General features: G+C 38.8%; 1 protein-coding gene across 5 annotated transcripts in view; it reads right to left on the minus strand.

Moving 5' to 3' along the window:
• Window positions 1-23,239, minus strand: part of LOC106875403 (uncharacterized) — a 41,382-nt gene that overhangs the window by 1,206 nt on the left and 16,937 nt on the right. For 4 of the 5 annotated variants that reach the window (XM_089337750.1, XM_089337751.1, XM_014923512.3 and 1 more), the window contains exons 2-15: window positions 22,284-22,438; window positions 20,221-20,279; window positions 19,155-19,338; window positions 17,528-17,703; window positions 16,407-16,508; window positions 15,310-15,422; window positions 9,807-14,975; window positions 8,734-8,812; window positions 8,416-8,558; window positions 7,377-7,487; window positions 6,497-6,682; window positions 3,984-4,081; window positions 2,377-2,433; window positions 1,621-1,760 (exon numbers count right to left, since the gene is read on the minus strand). In XM_089337750.1, coding sequence (XP_089193876.1) covers window positions 1,621-1,760; window positions 2,377-2,433; window positions 3,984-4,081; window positions 6,497-6,682; window positions 7,377-7,487; window positions 8,416-8,558; window positions 8,734-8,812; window positions 9,807-14,975; window positions 15,310-15,422; window positions 16,407-16,508; window positions 17,528-17,703; window positions 19,155-19,338; window positions 20,221-20,279; window positions 22,284-22,403 — 6,737 coding nt within the window. In that variant the 5' untranslated portion in view covers window positions 22,404-22,438. Of the gene's footprint in view, window positions 1-1,620; window positions 1,761-2,376; window positions 2,434-3,983; window positions 4,082-6,496; window positions 6,683-7,376; window positions 7,488-8,415; window positions 8,559-8,733; window positions 8,813-9,806; window positions 14,976-15,309; window positions 15,423-16,406; window positions 16,509-17,527; window positions 17,704-19,154; window positions 19,339-20,220; window positions 20,280-20,466; window positions 20,659-22,283; window positions 22,439-23,239 lie in introns of those variants that run through there. The other variant, XM_089337749.1, reaches the window with a different exon arrangement.

Genomic DNA, 23,239 nt, shown 5'->3' on the forward strand with positions numbered 1-23,239 from the left:
TCATCATCATCATTTTAACATCAGTTCTCTATGCTGGCATGGACTGGATGGTTTGGCAGGAGTCGGCCAGCTGGAGAATTGTCCAGGCACCATTTGTTTGTTTTGGCATGGTTTCTACAGCTTTCTAATGCCAACCACTTTACAGGCACTTTTACATGGCACTAGCCCACAAGACTAGGATATCTGTGCAAAACTGTAGGTTTCTAGCAAGACTGAAAAGCCTCAACCACATTGCTTTAAGAGAGCAATCAAGTGATGGTATTGCTTTAAATCAAGTAGCTGCCATCATCATCATCATCATCATCATCATCGTTTAACGTCCGCTTTCCATGCTAGCATGGGTTGGACGATTTGACTGAGGACTGGTGAAACCGGATGGCAACATCAGGCTCCAGTCTAATTTGGCAGAGTTTCTACAGCTGGATGCCCTTCCTAATGCCAACCACTCAGAGAGTGTAGTGGGTGCTTTTACGTGTCACCCGCACGAAAACGGCCACGCTCGAAATGGTGTCTTTTATGTGCCACCCGCACAAGCCAGTCCAGGGGCACTGGCAACGATCTCGCTCGAAAATCCTACGGGAGCCAGTCAGGCGGTACTGGCAACGGCCACGCTCAAAATGGTGCATCTCATGTGCCACCCTCACAAGAACCAGTCCAGGGGCACTGGCAACGATCTTACTTGGCTTGCCGGGTCTTCTCACGCACAGCACATTTCCAAAGGTCTCGGTCAGTAGTCATCGCCTCGGTGAGGCCCAATGTACGTAGGTCTTGCCTCACCACCTCAGCCCAGGTCTTCCTGGGCCTACCTCTTCCACGGGTTCCCTCAACTGTTAGGGTGTGGCACTTTTTCACGCAGCTATCCTCATCCATTCTCACCACATGTCCATACCAGCGCAATCGTCTCTCTTGCACACCACAACTGATGCTTCTAATGTTCAGCTTTTCTCTCAAGATACTTACACTCTGACGGGTATTCACATTGACATTACACATCCAACGGAGCATACTGGCTTCATTCCTTGCAAGCTTACGTATGTCCTCAGCAGTTACAGCCCATGTTTCACTACCATGTAGCATGGCTGTTCGTACGCATGCGTCATACAGTCTGCCTTTTACTCTGAGTGAGAGTCCCTTTGTCGCCAGCAGGGGTAAGAGCTCTCTAAACTTTGCCCAGGCTATTCTTATTCTAGCAGCTACACTTTCAGCGCACCCACCCCCACTACTAACTTGGTCGCCCAGATAGCGGAAGCTATCGACTACCTCTAGTTTTTCACCCTGGAATGAGATAGAAGTTGTTTCCTGTTTGTTTACAGTCTTTATTGCACCTGAATATCTGCCACAAACAAAAACTAACTTACTAGTTAACCTGCCTTTGATGTTGCTGCACCTCTTATGTGTCCATAGCTTGCACCGGGTACATCTTATAGAGTTACTACCTATCATGTATGTAGGTATGTCTATGTATGTAAATATGTATGTAAGTACCAATTTGGAATATCTGTATGTATGTATGTAAGTACCAATTTGGAATATTTGTATGTATGTATGTAGGGACCAATTTGGAATATTTGAAACGTTCAGGGTGTAAGGTAAGAATGGGTGTAATAGAGTTAAACTTACCCTGGCCAGCAGATGTGTAAATTACCACGATTCGTCCCGTATACTAGTCCAGCTCCAACTTGAGGCAACCACTTGGCTGAATTCACACTGACATGAGTTCTTGTATCGGCATCAACATAATGTGTGATGTCACTAACATGCTAGGCAAAAAGAAGAAATATACAATTAATTACAAAAAAATATGAAGACATTTTAGTCACTTCCATAATTTTAACCTCAAAAGTTAAATATGGTAATACAAATGGAATAATACTGAAGAAAGATGACTAGTTACTCTTTTACTGATTTCAGTGCTTGGACTCTGGTCATGCTGGGGTTTAGTTGATTAAATCAACTCCTCATATTTATTTACATTTGACAGCTATTTTATCAATATCTATTTGTCAGACTGGTAAGTTACAGGACATAACATAAATACAGACATGCACAAGCATAGCTGCACCTGTTCAGGCAATGTCAATTTGATGGAGGGAGTAAGCTAAAGTACCACACATACATTTGATCCCTATAAACAAATCATTTGTGCAAGTCGTTCAGCAAAAATTGAACACTTGTATGTTGTCTTTAATGAGAGAGTCCATCATATACGTATCTTTCAAGTTGATATTAAAGAGTTTAAAAACACACAATTTATCTATCCAATCGCATCCAATTATCAAAAGAAGAATAATCCAAAAGTCAATTTTACAAATGCAAACGTTCATAAGAGAAAGAAGCTTAAAAAAAAAAAAAAATATCTGCAGTTAATTTTTTTACCTTCATTGACTGCTCCCCAGCAAATTCTTGACTCAACTGGTAAATCTGTGCTACCATCTATAAGACACAAAGAAAGTATTACATTTTGTATTACTGAACTTTAATATAATAGTTAATCATAGTATTTATAGTTGTTTAGTCTTAGGTCAGCTCTCATAGAACAGACCTATGATAAAACATGTCCCAGCCATGACCAACCAGTCATAGGACTATATTATCTAATGTATTGTCCTTCATGCTTTAAGATGGTTGGGTGTGATTGAACTCTTTAGCATTTCAAGTGGCCATATCTGCCCCAAATATTTTATCTGTTTTATGCTCAAACCAGCCAGATGTGACCTCTCACACTTACTCTACAATGTTATATCACCAACATCTCAAAGCTATGAGATATGATTAATTCAAGGCAATGTAAATAAATAAGCATTACATTTGAGAGAGTAACCTGAATGCTAAAGGGATAAGAAAGATTTGCCTTTCTAGTAGCTATATATATATATATATATATATATATATACATACATACATACACACATTATGTACAGGTCGTCGTCGACTTACAACCACAATTGGCTCCGACTGACTGGTCACAAGTCAATTTCGTAGAAAGTTGGCCTATAGGTCTACATAGCTTTGTTTTATAGTTTTACATTCTTAAGGTACATTTTCAAGTAAAAGTCACACACAACATTCTGTATTATACTATTATAGTGGCATTAGTCAAAAATTTCAGAGTCTCAAGCAGTTGTCTTATAAACAAATATGAGGTTGCCTCAATGTCTCCATGACATCAATAACCAAACGTAGGGGAAGCGTTTGTTAGCTGACCTCACTCCTAGACGGGTTAATTTCTAAGAAATTAAACCCATTTGATTTCAACTGGACTATTTATCATTGCTAAAGTCGACCAGTGTATATAATTATCACGTTTGGGCATGGCTCTGCAGTCAAGAAGTTTGGCTTCACAACCATATGGGTTTGGGTTCAATCCTATTGTACAATAGGGAAGTGTTTTCTACAAAAGCTCTGGCTAACCAAAGCCTTGAGCGTGGATTTGGTAGATGGAAGCAGAAAGAAACCTGTCATATGTATCTGTGTGTGTATATGATGTGTGTGTGTACCCTTGTCTAGACATCATGTAATGGTTGTAGATGATGATGATCATCATCATACAAGTTAAGTGTTTGTTTCCAGTCTTCCATGAAAACCTGTCAAGCTCTGGGGAAATATTACCTTGCTTGGAAATAGACGAGGGTTGGCAATGGGAAAGGCATCTGGTCATAGAAAAATCTACCCTTATGATCTGTTATAACTGAAATAAACTGAAGTAAGCAGAATCATGTGCACTGCCTCAGGGAAACAATGCAATGTTTGTAGCAGAGTTTGAATTCCTAATCATTATGCATCTCAAATAAAATGGTTTGTTGCACATTGACCTTACCTTAAATCTAAAATGAATTCTATATCTCCATGAATTAAACATCCAAAATATGAACAAAGACTATATGGCTGTACACAGTCCTTCCAACAGTATGATAGTAATGATAAGAAGAAGATACACACACATCCACAAAAAGAAAATCAGCAATGATCTAAGGGACACTCACCTGATTTGTAGTAAAAACCCAAGAGATGCGCTTGGCTGCTAAACCCACTAAGACATAGTGGTTCTTGGGAGAGATACTCACAGATATAACATTTGGACCTAAATAGAGAAACATGAGTGAGAAGGTGGAGTAGAGAGAGAGAGAGATGGGGGAGGGAGTTAAAGGAAAGAAGTGAGAGGTGAAGCAAGAGTGAGAAGTGATGGGAGGTGATAGTACAGTATGAAAACATTACAATCAGATGGTCACAACATTTTCCTAAACCATGCCTTGTAAATCTATTTTATTCTCAACCCCAGGAATTTCACATCAAGTCAAAGGTTACTGACAAAACAAACATCATATAATCATTAACACATAGGTGTTTGGTTGGGAGTTGAGTAGAGTGGAGTAGTAGGACAAGCTAATTTCATAGAAAAACCAACACATGAAAATAACCATTTGATTGCAACATAAACCTAATTAAACATTCTTAATATTAATTTGTAACCATGTTAATCACTACATTGTAGATTAAGTGAACCATCAGAGTCAAGGACATAATATCTCAAGGTATTTAGCTACAGTGTTTTACATTCTGAATTTCAATCCTTCTTGAGGTTAATTTTACATTTCATCCTTCCAGGATGGATAAAATAAAGTACCAGTCGAGTACTGAAGTTGATTTAATTAAGAATACTCTCCATGCTTGCTCACCCCTAATTTCATCATCATCATCATCATCATCGTTTAACGTCCGCTTTCCATGCTAGCATGGGTTGGACGATTTGACTGAGGACTGGTGAAACCGGATGGCAACACCAGGCTCCAGTCTAATTTGGCAGAGTTTCTACAGCTGGATGCCCTTCCTAACGCCAACCACTCAGAGAGTGTAGTGGGTGCTTTTACGTGTCACCTGCACGAAAACGGCCACGCTCGAAATGGTGTCTTTTATGTGCCACCCGCACAAGCCAGTCCAGGGGCACTGGCAACGATCTCGCTCGAAAATCCTACGGGAGCCAGTCAGGCGGTACTGGCAACGGCCACGCTCAAAATGGTGCATCTCATGTGCCACCCGCACAAGAACCAGTCCAGGGGCACTGGCAACGATCTTACTTGGCTTGCCGGGTCTTCTCACGCACAGCACATTTCCAAAGGTCTCGGTCAGTAGTCATCGCCTCGGTGAGGCCCAATGTACGAAGGTCTTGCATTTGGCTGTGGATGCATGCTATTGACAATGTCCAATGAGGCAAAAATGCATCTAGTGTTCTCACTAGTTGCTGCTGGGATGATTTTCGTCTTCCTCTGATACAGGAAGACGAAAATCATCATATACTGGGTTTTTAAACACAACATGTTCATAAGGGATATTATCTTTGGATGACTATCACAATAAGTTTGCCTTTTGTGAGGCATGATACATAGATGGTTATTCCAATTTGTAGCCCTGAAGCATTGATACAAATCAATATCCCCAAAATTACCCATCTCCCAATATCCTAACTTAAAGCTATAAATTTGGGGAGAAAGGTACTTTATTTTATTGAATTTAATTCACTTGTAAAAGAAAATAAAAAAACCCAAATAACAACTAGAAAACTTTTAGAGTTATTACCCTTTAGATAGCAATCTGCCTTAAAATGATCTTAATTAAAACCTTTCATGTGAAGTATGTTCTGAACACCAGACAAAAATCATTTTAATATATTCTTTATTATTTTTAATACTAACTGAAATAAAGATTACGTATTGGTACTCTGTCAGTTACGATAATGCAGGATCCAGTTAATCCGATCAATGGAACAGCCTGTTTATGAAATTAATGTGCAAGTGGCTGAGCACTCCACAGACATGTGTACTCTTAATGTAATGTAGTTCTCAGGGAGATACAGCTTAACACAGAATGTGACAAGGCTGGCCCTTTGAATTACTGGTACAACTAATTTTTGCCAGCTGAGTGGTGTGGAACAACATGAAATAAAGTGCCTTGCTCAAGGATATAGCACATTATGTAACTGATTAAATTGATCCCAGTTTAATTGATTAAATCGATCCCAGTATAATCAACTAAATCAATCGTAGTATATGACTGGTATTCTGTTGACTCCAAAGGAATGAAAAACAAAGTTGACTTTGGTGGGGCTTGAACTAAGAACCTTGAAATATAGAGAACTAGAATAAATACTGTATGGCATTTAACCAGTTTGCCAGTTCAAAGAATTTTTGAAAGTTGGTCCTAAACGTCCATGCTGGTTTTCAGACTTTCAGTTAGCCTTTATTTTATATATTTTGAGTAATACACAGTTTTCCTTTCGGAAGTTCCAAGTTACTCTGATGGTTGCAAAAAAACTTGGAATGTCTAGCATATACGATGCCTGGATGCCTGGGAAATATGTCCTGCGTGTCACATGTGATACACAAAGACAGGCAAAGGGTTTGGTTTAACGCTCTAACGATTTTGTCAGTCCATTATAGTAGTAGTAGCAGCATTAGTAGTAGTAATAATACAAAGAGTGAAAGAGAAAATGATGACTTACCAAAACCCTTGGTGAACAAGCACTGTCCAAGAGAATCTTCTTGCAGGGAGTAGATGGCTAAGACAGTGTCATCAGGGAATCCTCGATGTGTTGGCACAAATGTTGCCAGTAAAGAACCATCTTGGGATATATCACAGCTAGCACCATTGTGTAGTTTACAATGTGGAACTATCACATTGTCACTGACTATAAGTATACATACATAAATATACACTGAGATATGAAAAAAAAACCAATGTGTTACAAAAGGTGATGCTGTATTTTCCAGCATACAAATTGATGTAGTATATGGGCAAATTTAGTTGAGAAGAGAATATTCAACAAAATTTTGAAAATTGCTTTTTGCCATCTTAAAGGTATATTTGAAACATCACCTTTATCTATGCCAAAAAAATAGAGCTTAATTCACATTTTTTCATATTGAAATTTAAGTTGGAAGATCAGTAATAAACAAGCGAGGGTATGGGCATAAAAGATTCTAAGTGTTGTAAGACAAATAGGTGCCTGATAATTCAGTTTGTCTGATATAGGTTTGTGATAAACTTTTATCCTGTTTCCTTTTCTTTCTAAGTTCTTTCAATTTTTTTTCTCAGTTGTGAAGTTACATCAGTTTTACAAAACAATATGCAATTTAAAGTTAATATATCCATGTTTAATAGACATATTTCACAATCAAATCTAGCGGTTCAGCAAAAGTAACCGATAAAATAAGTACTAGGCTTACAGTGAATAAGTTCTGGGGCTCATTCCTTCAACTAAAAAGCCTTTTAAGGTGGTGCTCCAGCATGGCCACAGTCAAATGACTGAAACAAGTAAAAGAATGTGTGTGTGTATACATATATCAATCAATCAATCAATCAATAAGAAAAGTGATACTTACTGTAAGTAAGGTCAGGGAGTTCTAGTTTCTTGAAGTCCCACCGTTGGATGCGATGTGTCAAGTTGATAATATTAGTTGCAACAGCAATTTCACCTCTTCCCAAGAAAGCACCTGACAAGTGGAGGAGAAAAGAAACACAAATATCATTCTAAAGCTGCAATTCTTGACCAATCGTGGTGATAGGATTCTAGACAGAAGTTTGGGGTTTAGGTGAAGAATTATGCTCAAGTAAAAAATAAAATTCTTTATCACTAAAGATAAGGCAATGTGGTTAAGTTTGCTTCTCAACCACAGGATTCTAGGTTCAGTCACACTACATTGCACCTTAGGCACTATAACCCTGGGTTGACCACAGCCTTATAAGTAGAATTGGCAAACACAAAATCAAAGAAGCCTGTTGTATATGTATGTTTGTTTTCCAGTCTTGACATCACATGCTAATTGTAAATGAATGTCACTGTCATACAAGCAGTGTCATTCATTTCCACTCACTATCTGTAAAAAAGACATTTGGCCATGGGGAAATATTACTTTCCTTCCTTGTTCAGTATGTATGTGTTGCACCACCACCACCACTGATGTTGGTTTGTTTATGTCCCTGTAACTTATTAGTTCAGTAAAAAAAAAAAACTGATAGAATAATACCAGACTTTAAAAAAAAAATACTGAGGTAGGTTTGTTTGACTAAACCTTTGAAGGTGATGCTCCAGCAAAGGCCACGGTCCAAGGACTAAAACAAAGATAAAAGGTGAGACAAGGTTTTGTTTCTTCACGTTTTTGAAGTGAAATTCCTCTGCTTTCTGACAGTTACACAAGGTCAAGCTGCATAATGTTTTGGTTCCTTTGGCTTAGGGAATTAAGGGGGAACAATACAACGGACAGAGCAGCACAAGGTTTGGTCTGATTATCTTGATAAACAACAAAGAACTTAATTTTACATACACCAAAGCAATTGAACAGATAGCCAGTGAGAGAGAGAGGGGGGGGAGAGCATAATAGAGAAAGAAGGGTTGAAACGAGAGAGAGGAGGTGAAATTACCTGCAATAGCCCTATTAATAGCAGCCTGAAGAGTATCACTTGGGCGTGATGAAGCATCTTCTAAACTGCCTGTGTTCACATAATGATGATGGATTTGACGCTGGCGTAATCGTTGCAAGATACGTTCTTGGAGTCGCAGTAACCTGTAAGAAATGAATGTCCATTAAACGATGATGATGATCTACAAAAACATGTATACTTACTTGTGTGTGTGTGTGTGTGTACATATACACATATAAACAAGCGACAAAAACAAATTAAGTTGTGCTAATTGTACAGAAGCTATTTCAAAAAGCAGGACATCAACTCAATACTTACTTGGTTTGAGTATTGACCTCTCGCTGTAAGTTACGAGATATCTCCTCACGAGCCTCTGTTGATAACCGAGCCGACTCATCTGCAAAGAAACATATAGAAAGAAAGACCAATCTCAGATTTTCTCACTTATACATCAAAATTGGAAACTATAATTAGAAAACAGAATCCTCCATCATTCCATCAACATTAGCGATTGTTGTCATTCACATGTACTCAGAAGCCATACTGCACTTATATGTATCTACACACATAATGAACTTACACGGTTTCTGTCAATCAAATCTACTCACGGCATTGGCTGGCTATAGTCGAGCAATTAAACAGCTCCTAAACAATTCCTCACAAACATACTATCACTACAAGCTTATTTGCATGTAATCTCCTCTCTTTGACTCTGCCACTGTTATTACAGCCGTCTCTATACTTTTCAACTTTATGCCTATCCCTCCAGCTACCTAAACTCCTTTGACATCCTTCCACTTGCAATTGCCTTTGCTGTGATTCTACTCCTTAATCCTGTACTAAACACTTTGCCTCATCCTTCTTGTCTTGGGTTGCAATCTTCTCAATTCCGTCCTTACACAGATTTTTCCTCCAAAACATTAACCCACAAACATTGAAACTGAACATCAACCTCATCAACTGCACCAGTCTTAAATGGCCTACAAAGGTCATAACCACTGACCTTTATCCTTTAACTAATTCATAACAGGAACACAAGATGCCATATAGTCAATTTGATCCTATTGGGTCAAATCCTCAGATTAGTTGCTCTGTAACTAAATGACCTAGAGAAACTTGGGACAATGAGAACTACATGGTCAATTGAACTACTGGAAATAGCTGTAGAAGCTCCATCAAACATATATATATAGGGGGAGAATTTACAAAAAAAAAAACCAAAAGACGAAGACAGATGTATTAGTATAACGCTTGGGAATTGAAAAAGTCTTTAATGTTTCCAGCCTACACTCTTCCACATAAAGGAACACTGTAAAACAGTTGTAAGGATCATACAGATTAAGAGAAGGCAAGTCAATGTGTTGCAAGACGTTAATCAAGAATGTACTTACCCAGTCTGCTTCCACCAAAACTGGCAGTGCTAGTCATGCCTCCAGGCAATGAAACCAACTGTTGCATATGCACAAGACGCTCATGACGCCGCAACTGAGCTATTCCATCTAAAGTGTTGCGCACACTGCACACAAACTCATCAACATTGTGGTTAGCACTCCATCTCTCTAAATTCACAACTTCCCGCGACGGCACTTGCACTCTGGCCAAACGTGCTGCACAGCGCTGTTGTAATGATGCCATGCGTCGATCTAGCTCATCCAGTTCTTGATGCAGACGTGCAGTCACTTCAGTTATATCACAGGTAGCTGATGCAACTGCACACAGTGTATCAAAGGCCTCATTAGTCGCAGCACCTGGATTATCATTAATGTTAACTGGTAAACTTTCACTGTTAGAGAGGTCAACACCTTGAGGGTTTTCTGGACGGCTAATGCTGTGAGCAGAGGGCAGCAGTTCTGGCCTCTCTGGATACTGCGAGAAACTCCGTCTGTTTTGACGACTGGATTCTTCATAAGGTGGGAGATCATAAATATTTGAAGATGCAGACAGGTTGTCTGAAGAATCCAAATCAGCAGAGTACATTCGGGAAGAATCCATATCTTCCCAGTTGAGTAAAGATAGGTTTGGATTAGAATCAGGTATGGAATATTGATTGGGAGCATAGCTTGGGTCAAAGGGCAGATGTTGTGATGTCTGACCAGTGTGGGTCGTGGAATGTGTGGGCTGGAGCTCAACACTGTCCTTATGACACTGACCTAATGACTTACTGAAATTATTTTCTCTAGTCGTACGACTAGAACCTTGATTAGGATGAGTAGAACATACACTACTAGTAGAGGGGACAGGGTTATGTAATCTCAAACGAGAGGATTTTGTGGGCCGATGACTCTTTCGTGAAGTCCCTGAATTAGATGTTGATTGTATGGAGATATCATTACTGTCTAGAGAAGAACTCGAACCACTGGCAGCTGATAAATGACCAATTGAACAATTCAAGTTTTCTTCTGGAGAATGTAAGAGACTCTCTGACTCTGTTGAGGTACTTGACTCATAATGCTGTTGTTCATGTGGCACTTTGTTAGAATCAAAACCATGATTATTGCTATAGTTACCAGTGGCAGCAGCAGCAGCAGAATGGGAGTTTCTGACAGAACTATGTCCAGGGCATCTTTTAGAACTAGATTTGTATTTTTCTGGAGAAATTCTAGTAGCAGAGGCAAGCGGTGAAGACAGAGAGGATGTGGAAACTGACGAAGGACAGAGCGAAGAGCTGGAATATGTTGACTGAGCTGCTTGAGAAGAACTGCAAGAGAAGGCAGAAGAAAAAGATCTAGAATCATCCGTAGATCTGGGCAGATTTGAGCTCGGTGAATGAGTGGGCAGAGAAGTTGATGATGTTAAAGGAAGGAGGGGAAAATAATTACAAGAGTCTTTTAGGGAAGAACTATGTGATGTGGAGGAAGAATAAATAGGCGTGGCACAGGGTGTATGTTGGCTACTTGTAGCACAAGATACAGATGTTAAAATACTATTAGTAACAGAGACAGTTTCAGAAGATTGCTGCCAAGACGGTGCAGTAGTAGTAGTAGTAGTATAATTAACATCAGTGGACACTGTAGTGGAACTACAAATGGTGGGGACAAGAGACTTCTGAGGGAGATCTAATCGCTTGTTTTCTTCATAACGTGGTCTTTTAGAACTCTTCCCTTCATTGCCAACACTAGAGCTCACTGAACACAAAGGTCTTGTGGTGATTGTTGTTGTTGAAACAGATAAACTATTTCTATGACCTATCGCTGTGCTGGAGTGTTGCGATGTGTATATTGCTTCAGTTGCTGTCTGTGTAGTACCAGTAATACTTAGAGCTCGACAAATTGAATGGAAAGCTGATTTAAGTGCTCCAGCCTGTCGCAAACATGGTTTGGCTGTGCTACTAGAATTACTACTTTCAGAATTTTCCTCATTGTTCTGAGCAGGTAGAAGAGGGTTATCACTACATGAACTGGTACTGGGAACAGGTTGGCCAGATGTTGATGCTACTGGAGATTCAGAAATGCTGGTAGAAGCTTCGGATTTAGAAGAGCTTTTCGAAAAAGATGGTAAAATGTTAGTTGGTAAATTACTACTCCTGCTCATCTCAGGACATGAAATAGGAATGTGGTCAGGCAAAGGTGGGGGTGGAGAGATTCGGTTATTTGTCTGAAGTGTGAATGTAGCAGGGATAGATGGAGATACACTGTTAGTAGTATCTTGCCTGTATGTTGAACTCAGAGTCTCAAGAATTTGTAAGTTCATTTTACAGGCATCCAGCCGTTCTGATAGGTTTTGAGGCAAGCTGTTATTCATGCTAATAGACCTAAATGGAGACATTGAAGGCATTCTGCCTGAAGTTGTAGTTGGGCAAGACTGCATTTCAAAAAGTTCACTATTATGATACTTATTGTTGTTTTTACTATTACTATTATTATTATTATTATTATTACTATTACTATTACTATTATTATTACTATTACTATTATTATTATTATTATTATTATTATTATTATCGTTATTACAAGTAGAGTTGTTGAGAGTGGTCGAAGGAGATGGGATAAAGCTGTTACTACTGTCAGTATCTATTTCATCACAGTTGTTGTTTTGGGAGACACACTCTACATTTGGTGTTAATCTCATGGAGACACTGGTACTTGCCATGGGGGGAGTCTTCAGAACTGATGCTGCCATAGAGGTACTAGCATGGCTCAATCCAGCTTCTGCAATGTTGAAAGCCGAAGAGGCTGGGTTGTTGCTCTGAATTTCTGGGAAGAGTAATTCTGAATGTTCAGCAGATGATACGGGAGAAGGAGAAGGAGAGACTGGAGTAAAAGATGAATTTAAGAGAGCATTGCTGCCACTAGTGCTGGTGCCATTGAGATCCATGGAATTGGAGTTGTAAGACGACTGAGACTGGTCGTTGCGAGGAAACTTCATCTTAACATGGCTGTCTTCATCAGTAGAAGACGAGAAGGGTCGTTTTAGAGAATTAGTTAAATTGAACAGGAGGTTTTTCTTAACTGAGTCAGTGTACTGACTAAAAGAGTGTTTTCGTGACCAGACAGAAGAGTTTTTACCAGGAAGAGATACCTGGGATAATGGTACAGCAGTGTCTGAATTCTTGATATCCTGTGTCATTATAGGAGTATCAGAAGAGGTTAGACTAGCTGCAGGAAAAGTCTTGGGGAATTTTCTGAAGGAAGACGAGGAATTGCAGGTAACATTTCTATTCTTACCATAAGACGATTTCTGATTAAGGCGAAGAAGAGAGGTTTTAGTTGATTTGTCAGAACCATAAGAGAGACCAGTTGACCATTTGTAATCGGCAACACTAGCAGAATGAGAAGAGGATGAAGTAGGGGTATAATTAGAAGTAGAAGCCAGAGAAGAAAATGATTTTTCAGAATAGACTCCATTATGGCCATTGGTGCTGGTACGGACAGCAAGATCTGATGAGAGTTTGTCAGAAACTAAAGATTTTTTACTAGTTGAACTGACATCAGAATCAACTGAAGCTGTACAGCTACAAGTTTTACTGAAGTATTCAGAAAATCTGGATACTTTCCTATCTGAAGAGTCCTTATTTCTTTTAGACTGGTTTCTATGAGACACTAACTTACATTTTGGACAGAAAGATAACAATGGCATTGATTCTGAACATGCTTCATCAGTATTATGTTTATTATCATTATCATTATTAGCACTGATTCTACTACTACTATTATTTTTATTATTAACTAGAGAATAGTATTTCGTATCTTCCGAAGAATTAGGTGCCAAATTCAAATTATGTTGGTCATTAATGTTTGAGGCAAAGAGATCGTTTGTTTCTGAGTGAATACTGGTAGTATTAGGAAAAGGACGAGGGGCGAGTGTAGAGTACAAGTCTTTCTTTGACATTGATGACCCATATGATAATGATGCCGGTGAAGAACTGGCAGAAGACAATGATCTAGCAGAAGATGGTGAAGTATCAGGAGCAGCAGAAGCAGCAGCAGAGATGGAAGTCACAAAAGGAAATATGTTTTCAGAACTGACAGGAGTAGAAATGGTACTGTTGTTTTTGGAAATATCCTCAGTAGAAAATGAAGAAGAAAAAGAAGAAGCAGAGGAAGCAGAAGAAGAGAAAGAAGCAGAAGAGGAGGGGGAGGGAGAAGACTTAAAGTTTTCAGTAGATTCACCATTACATCCAGGGCTCAAACTGGGATCTGGAAAAGAACTGTTCAAATGGTGACTGTTCAATACTGACGAGGATAAGTTACTAAGTGTAGAAGTGCTCGAACCAGTCGACTGATTTTTTGTGTTTGGACCACGACTGGTGCCACAGCCATTACCACTGCTGCTGCTGCCGCTACTAGCAGACAGAGAAGAAGCTGTGGAAGGTCTCATCATCCAAGGCATGGGCAAATCAGGGTCACTGCCTCCGTTATTTGAGTGCTTGTATAACAGGCGCCGTCGGAAAGGTTGAGGAAGTGGCCTCCATGCTAGCAACCTAGAGGGACGGGAAAAATCAGAAGAGACTTGTTTATTTACAGCATCTGAGTTTGTTAACCTAGAATCTGTATTACTAGTGGTGTTATTACTACTACTGCTATTACTATTACTACTACTACTTCTACCTAGTTGGCCAAGCCGGTGACTGTCAAAGGATGATTGATCAGCAGGACTGGAATTGGTCAACACTGTACTGGGCAAGGAATTCAAAAGACTGGACCTCCTAATTGGCTGTCTTTGACTGCTAGAATAGTTAATATCACTCTGCAGGGATGAGTCAGTTGGACTAAGGTTCAAATCGTAGTCAGATACTGGAGTAGAAAAATTTACAGATGATGTTGAAGGTACAGCAGTTGAAGCAGCAGCAGCAGCAGCAGAAGCAGCAGATCTTGTTGGGTTATAGAAAGCAGAGTGATAAGAAGCACCAATAAAATCTTGACGCCTGCGTGGTCTGTCCTGTAGGTTTTGAATGGAAAGGCGAGCATCATCCAGGGCACCACGTACTACTTCAGAAATCTCAGCAGCATACTGACGTGCATAGCGAAGGTTATCTTCATGGACTGGAGACTGTGGTGCTATCAAACTGACATATGGCAACAGTTCGTCATCAAGGCCCATGGAAGTAGGAATACTAGAGTCTGAAAAACAAAGGAATGGTATTTAGTTCTTGAACAAAGATGAAAGAAAACACTTGATCACTGGGAGATATATCAATGACATTATGGGAACTGCTGCCAACAGTGGGAACGAACTTATTCAAAAACAACAATCATCTCTACTACAACTCAGAATCCGAATGGAAGTGAAAAGCTACAGACAGAACCTGAACCACTGACCCTTGCCATGCTACCACAGAATTAATGTCTAGCTCATCACAAATAAAACTTGAGGAATCTTCTCAAAATCACTAAATAAATATCATTAAAAATTAAATAAAAATATAATGTTCTTGAAATTAAGCTGAAAATTTACCAAGAGTACTGGGGATTTCACTCTGGGATCTTTCATAATTTTGATACTGGCGCAAGACTTCCTGATAACGTTCTTGAATTTGTCGCCGTCTGCTTCTCAAATCTGAACGGAGTCTGAAAAAAATGTATATATGTGTATGTTGTGTAAAAAGATAAGGACTAAATCAGGTAGGACAGTCTTTTAACGAAAACACAGCAAAGGAGCCTCAGAATCATACTTCTTTAAAAAGGAAGGACGCGTTAGATAAAATGGGCCTAGATATATATAAAGACAAGGTTGATGGCTTGGGTTCTTCCAAAATGGATCAAATAAAGGCTGATATAATAATCCTTTCTATTACAGGTGCAAGGCCTGAAATTTTGAGGAGGGGTTAAGTCAATTACATTGACCCCAGTGCTCGACTGGTACTTATTTCCTCAACCCTGAAAGGATGAAAGGCAAAGTCAACCACAGCAGAATTTGAACTCAGAACATAAAGACAGATTAAATATTGCTAATCAATTTGTCTGGGGTGCTAATGACACTGCCAGCTCCCACCTTCAAAAGGCTGATATAACAACAACAACAACAACGATGCTTTCTGTTATAAGCACAGGGCTTGAAATTTTGTAGGGAGGGAACAAGTTGATTACATCAACTCCAGTGCTTAACTGTACTTATTTCATCGACCCGAAAGGATGAAAGAATAATAAAGTTTGAAATGGGAAGAATTTAGAGAATGCAAACAGTAAAGGTCATGCCTATAATAATTGGTTTGCTGGGAACAGTAAGCCAAGATATAGACAAATGGCTGAAAGAAATTGAAATAGAATGCCCAACCCCTATAGAAAATTTGTCTCTTAGGGACAGCAAGGATTATCAGGAGGGTTCTAAGGACTTGAAAGACTGCTGAAAACTTGTGGATACTCCAGGTTACAGGTAGTAACCCACTATCCACATAATTCTTACCAGGAATAAGATTGAACCTGAGCCAAACCAAAATAATAATAATTGAAATTAATAAAGTTAAAAGAGAAATAATGTGATATATATTCACTCACTCACTCTTTCTCTCTTATAGAAACAAACAAACAAGATGTGAAATAAGCTCTGTTTACCCAGTTGAGCTCCTGTTTCCTACATGGATCCGTGGCTGGATGGTTGTGTTATTGGCAATCCCTGTGTAGAGATAATGACCAAGAGGATCAAAGCAGAGCCATCTGGAAAGTGAAAAATGAAAAAAAAAAAACGATTACATTACATTCACATCTTATATAACCTTTGCCTTTGATTTCTTTTAGAGTTAACCACTATGCTAATGAGAAAGAGGATGGGTACCAAAGACGAGATGGTATGTACAGGAGAGGTGGCTGCAGTGATATAGATAATGATAAAGTCAAACAGCTGTGTCAAATGTAAAACTTGCAAGTCTGGAAGGGCTATTTCATGCTCAGCTGAATACGACACCAGGTAACGACACTCCATACACATCTGCAACTGATTGTTGACAGATTGATTGAGGCAACGAATGACATGTAAACTGAGACAGTTTTTTTCATTCATCATCATCATCATCATCATCATCATCGTTTAACGTCCGCTTTCCATGCTAGCATGGGTTGGACGATTTGACTGAGGACTGGTGAAACCGGATGGCAACACCAGGCTCCAAGAGAAACATTAAACTTTTAAAAAAAGGTAGAACACTGTAGGTTCAGACAAATAGCTGTTTTGAAATGTTAAGAAAACAAATCTTGAGAACATCCATAACTAAAGAGGCAAAAGAATTATTACACAAAGATAGCTATGCTGCTGTTATCAGCATGATTGTTTTACATCCACTTTTCCATGCTGGCATAAGTTGGACAGGCTTTCTAATACAGTGTTTATAACCTAATTGTGTAGCTAGCAGAGCAAGTTAGCCAGTTGGGTGGCGAGCCTGTTAGCCAGTTGTGTGGCTGGCTGAGCCAGTTAGCCAGCCATGTGGTTAGCCAAGTCAGTTAGCCAGCCGTGCGGCTAGCCGAGCCTGTTGAGCCAGTCGTGCGGCTAGCCAAGCCAGTTAGCCAATCATGTAACCAGCTGAGCTTGTCAGCCAGAAGAGTAGTTGCTGAGCCAGGCATAGCTAACTAGGCTAAACTAATTAACTGGTTTAGATACCTAGATGACTATTTATCGAAGCTAACTAATTAGTTAAATTTAGTACATTAAACAGATTAAAGAGATTTAAAAGTGTACTCACCTGACTCTCTCAAAACTACGGGCTGTCTTACAGCAAGCAAACGGCTGGCTTTTACTCCAATCCCAGAAGTAAATCTCATCAGCAGTGGCAAAGACTAACACATGGTCTGTTGGATGAAAAGCTAAAGTGGCAATTACAGAACCATGTGGTGCAGTCCACACTTCACTGCCACGACCCTGAAATCAAAGAAATTTCTGTTGAACAGGTGCAAGACAAGATTATTTAACAAAAATAGCAGTGACAGTGGCTTTGAAGTATTGGCCTGCTTAGCCTTCATCTGAGACTTGGAAGCCATTGACAACACTATTCTTGTAAAAGATCAATGAATATATGTTCTACAAAAAGTTTTAAGCAATCTTTTGGCTTAATGTAAAAGAGTAAAGACCTACTTTGGTCATGAATGACAATGGGATTGCACCTATTAAGTTACTCTCCAAAGGAGAAGTCTGGGCAAGGTTGTTTATGGAAGACCAGCAGTGGCCTATGCATACCAGCCTTCCCTCTCCATGCCACTATATGTGCATATGATAAAGGGGAAAGATACCTTTCGGTTATGAATGACAATGGGATACCAGCTTCCCCTTTCCATGTCACTGATGTTATCCAAGGGAAAGGCAAAGGCTGATACAGCTTGGCACCAGTGATGTCGCAACTTGTTTCTACAGCCGAGTGAACTGGAGCAATGTGAAATGAAGAGTCTTGCTCAAGAGCACAACACACAGTCCGGCCTGGGAATCAAACTCACTACCTCATGAATGTGAGCCTGATGCTCTAACCACTGAGCCATGTGCCTTTGCAATTTAATGTAAAACTGTTTTTATCATAACTCAACATAAAAAAAAAAAACAATATACATATACAAACATATAGATATATATTTCAAAAGGATCAAAGGTCCTACTTGAGCCATGGGCTCATAAAGCCAGTTTCCTGGATTCTGTGTTGGGATTACACATTTTTGCTATCTGAGGTGGACTGGAGCAACATGTAATGAAATGCTTTGCTCAAGAACACAACACACTACCCAGTCCAGGAATTGAAACCACAATCTTATGAGAATGAGTTTAACACCCTAACCACTAAGCTACACGCACATATATGATGTGTGGATACATGTAAACGTGTGTGTATATTATAAGAGGGTGAATGTGTGTGCATGCTGATGTGAGTTTTAGCACTTATGTATGCATGCAAGTGTGTACACATACACGAGAGTGTATGAATGTTTTTTTTGCAGTACAGAAACTGCATTGTGAGAGTATGCTGACTCATACCTATACCTTCACAACATATTGAAAGTAAATGTGTCTATGTATACACATGGGTGTGGTGAATGGATGCACGTGTGTACATACAAAGTAAACATGCCTGCATGCATAAATGAATATGTGGAACAATTATAACGTACAAGGTGTGGTGTATGTGCAGAAGGGACATTATGTATATGTATATAATCATATTGTGTGTGAGAGAGAGAGAGAGAAGACATGAGTGTTTATGAATGTTAGTAATAGATATGGTGTAACAGAATTTGACGTCAGACAGAATTGTGGTGGCATATATTTCAACACCCAACAAACAAAAGATAGAAGACCACAGACAACACTGATATCTAATGTTTACTTACATGTAAGTCCCAGATTCTGACCTCTCCTCCAAGACAACCGGATGCCAGGATGTCATTGGCAGATGGATGGAATGCTAGACACCATGGTGTTCTCGGATGGCCCTGCAAGATGTGCGTGCACTTCCGTGTTACAATATCAGTAATGCGCACAGAGTGGTCACCATGAGAAGAAGCCATTCTTGAGCTAAGCAAAGAAGACATTGTTATTATTATTTTTATAATTCTACTTGTTCCTACATTCTTTCTTGTTTCATCCATGTGTTACACTTACATAATCAAAGGAGGTTATAACTCAAATGTAGAATTAGATATAGAGCGAGAGAAAGGAAAGAAAGGGAGTCAGAGAAAGAAATGAAATGGGGAATAGTTAAATCAGTGAATAGGAAGGGAAAACAAGAAAGAGGGAGAGAGGTCTATACTATTAGAGGGTGTGAAGGGGAGGGAGAAAGTGTATTATATTATTCTGTATTTGTGTGTTCAAATTACGAGCACAACTGAAATGTTTAACATAATGAAACAATGTCACGAAGATCTATAACTTTATGCTTTAAAAGATATATCAATAGACAGTTGAATTAGTTAGCAAAAAGCTGTGGAAGTTGCATTCTTATTATCTATGTGTTTCAGAACAAAACCTGTGGCCATGCTGGAGCACTGTTATTGTTAATTTTTTTTCTTTTCTTATTAGGTTTAAATGCTTATTGGTAGTATGAAAGTAAACAAGACACATACATTGGCAGAAGGGAAAGTAGATATAAGAGGTAGGTGACCTACTGATATATCAAATGTTATCCAAATAGAGAGATATATCAATAGATATACAAATAGATAGATCACTGAGCTGAAGTGAAATGAAGAAGAAATGAAAATAATATCAATTGGTAAATAACTTGAACTGAGCCTTGTTGGTGGCTGGACAGCGAAAAGTGAGGCAATTTTGAGTTAAGTGTTTTGGCCATTGTCACCTTTTAAAAGCATTTGATGGAGTCTACAGACTTCAGTAACTGAAAGTCTCTTAGAATGACTACTAACATTGAGAGAGACAGAGAGAAAGAAAAATTCTTACCCATCAGGACTGAAATCCATGAGAAATGTGGCTCGGCAGTGACCAGATAGTTCACATGGCTGGTAAATCAAGAGAATATCAGTGAATTTATCAAATTTGTGAAAAAATGTTCCTGATAAATCTTTCAACAACAACAATAATAGTACAGCAAATGAAAAGCAAGAGAGTTACTCAAGCTGCTAGAAAAGCAGCCAAATTTCTTTCATATCACACCCAACTGTCTTAGAAAAACAAAAAAAGACTCACTGTATAGTAATCCATGATAGACTGTGTCTGAATAAATGATTGGGTAGTCACAATCAGGACACTTCTTTTATCATAAAGTTTGGTAGACCAGGGCAGAACCATAACAACAACAATAACAACCATTTACGAGTGCAGGGTGAAGTGATATAACCTTGTGCCAGACTGAAGCATAAATGTGCTTTAGAGCTGGATGTATCCATTCAGGAAGACTATATTCAACACAACACTCAGCAACAATGCTTCATTTGACTGCCACTTCAAACATGACCAGGCCTTCTTTTCTGGTGGGTTATGTCCAGGAAGTCTGTTGTTGTGTATATTTTTATCTTTTACTTGTTTCACTCATTGGACTGTGACCATGCTGGGGCACTACCTTGAAGTATTTAAGTTGAACAAATCAACCCTAGCACTATCTTTTAAACTTGGCATTTTTTTTATCGATTTCTTTTGCTGAGTTGCTAAGGACATAAACAAACCAACAACAGTTGTCAAGTTGTGATGGAGGATAAACACAAAGACAGATACATGCATGCACACATGCACGCGCACACACACACACTGTAAGTACCTTTTAGTTTATGTCTACGAAATCTACTTGCAAGGCTTTGGTTAGCCCAGGGCTGCAGTAAAAGACACTTGCCAAAGATGCTGTGTAGTGGAACTGAACCCAAGACCACATTGTTAGGAAGCAAGCTTCTTAACCTCACAGTCATGCCTGTGCTTATACATATATTCAACATTTTTCCTATGGGGAAGATTTAGCTGCTGGTTTTACCAAGTTAAACCAACAGACATCAGCAACTGTTAACACCTCCGAACAAGACAATGCTCACAACATGTAATAAAAATAAATAGGAGTAAATATAGAATTTAAATGGTTCCAACTGAAAGAGAGATTACAATTAGAGATTTCAAGGACAGTTTGAACTGAGAATTAAAACTACATTTGTTTCAGAGCAATGAAGCAAAGAACAAATAGGAAATAACACTGACCAAAGGCACAACAAAGAAAAAGAAAAGAAAATTTTGTTATACAATGAAATTCCTCCTTACCTGAAAAACATGCAAAAATAAGATGGTGGAAGAGCATCCAGATATAAAACACTTCAATCTTTTATTCTTTTACTTGTTTCAGTCATTTGACTGTGGCCATGCTGGAGCAAAGGATTTTTAGTCAAACAACTCAATCCCGGTACCTATTTTTTAAAGTATGATACTTATTCTATTGGTCTCTTTTGCTGAACTGTTAAGTCACAAGGATGTAAACAAACCAACACAGGTTGCCAAGTAATGTGTTTGTGAGACACAAACACACACATATATACCTATATATGTCTGTTTATATCTATGACTTCAATGCAGTTTCTGTCTACCAAATTCCCTCGCAAGGCATTGGTTGACCAGGGGCTATAGAAGACCCTTGCTTAAAGTGCCACGCAGGACTGAACCTGGAACTGTGTAATTTCAAAGTGTTCTTCTTAACCACACTGCCATACCTGTTCATTCTTTGTTAGTATGGAAAAATAGAAACAAACAAATGAACAAATAGCTAGCTATGTGGTAAGGAACTACTGATGTTCAACTAGTTCTTAGGAGACTTGTGCCAATGTTAGACATCATCATACCGTTGTGGAAGTGAACCAGAGAAAACTGGGACACGCATTAGTATACTATGAAACTCGACACCTTACAGTTACAGCAAAGGATTATTAAAAAGAAAATAAAAATAATAAAAGGAGGTAAGAAAAGAAAAAAGTTAAAATAAGAGGTCAGATGAAAAGTCTAAAAATCAAAGAAAACTAATTTAGAGTAATTACCTCATTAGCATGTGGTGTGGTAGCTTTGTATTCCAGAAGGCTCTCTACAAATTTGATGTATGACTGGACATCTTTCAGTCCAACTTGCCTTCGGAAGACAAAATCTGTGATGTTCTTCATATTTTCTGACTACCACAGTGACCAGTGTTCAGCTCCTAAAACAAAGAAAGAAGAAAAAACACGAATGACAGATGGCATAAGGGTTTCAAATCATTAAAGAGAGGAAAAATATATGAAACACTATTTTATAATTTGCAATCTCATTTTGTGTTTTATTCATAATTTTCCTTTTCTTTTTGGACTAGGATTTTCAGTTATTCTCCCGTGCTGATGTGGAGAGATTTGCAAATTTTGTACTCAGTAGTATGAATTGCTATGGTGGTTGAAGCAGGATTTACTGCCCAAAATATATCAGGAGTTTTAACTAAAAAAAATCTAGTATTGTGCATGTGTAAATATGTCATCAGGCATCTACCATACTCGGAATGTCTTGCTTCTCTGGGCATGGACACATTAAAGCTCCGACATGTGGCAACTGACTTGGTAGACATCCACAAGATTATCCACCGTCTTTCCAATAACAACTTTGGAAACCTTTTTGAATTCTAAATGTCTAACACTTGTGGACATGGTTACAAAATCAGTTAACATCACAGCACTCATGACTTTCAGAAACATTTTTTCATGCTCAGAATTGTTGAAGCATGGAATAAACTACCCACATCCTTCAAAACTTCCATGCTTTTCAAAATTCATCAACAGTACACCTGATGTCTCCATCCTTGTTTTAAACAACTCGTTCACTGTTCACTTCCTGTGCATTATTCTATGCATTGTTCATGCACTTTTGGCTACTTTTTCTGATGAGTTGTAGTGCACTTGAGCACTTTATACAATAAGTTCATTATTATTATCATCATATAAGGTGGTGAGCTGGCAGAATCATTAGCACACTG

The sequence above is a fragment of the Octopus bimaculoides genome, chromosome 19 (assembly GCF_046866305.1).
Source record: "Octopus bimaculoides isolate indiv1 chromosome 19, ASM4686630v1, whole genome shotgun sequence".
NCBI lineage: Eukaryota > Metazoa > Mollusca > Cephalopoda > Octopoda > Octopodidae > Octopus > Octopus bimaculoides.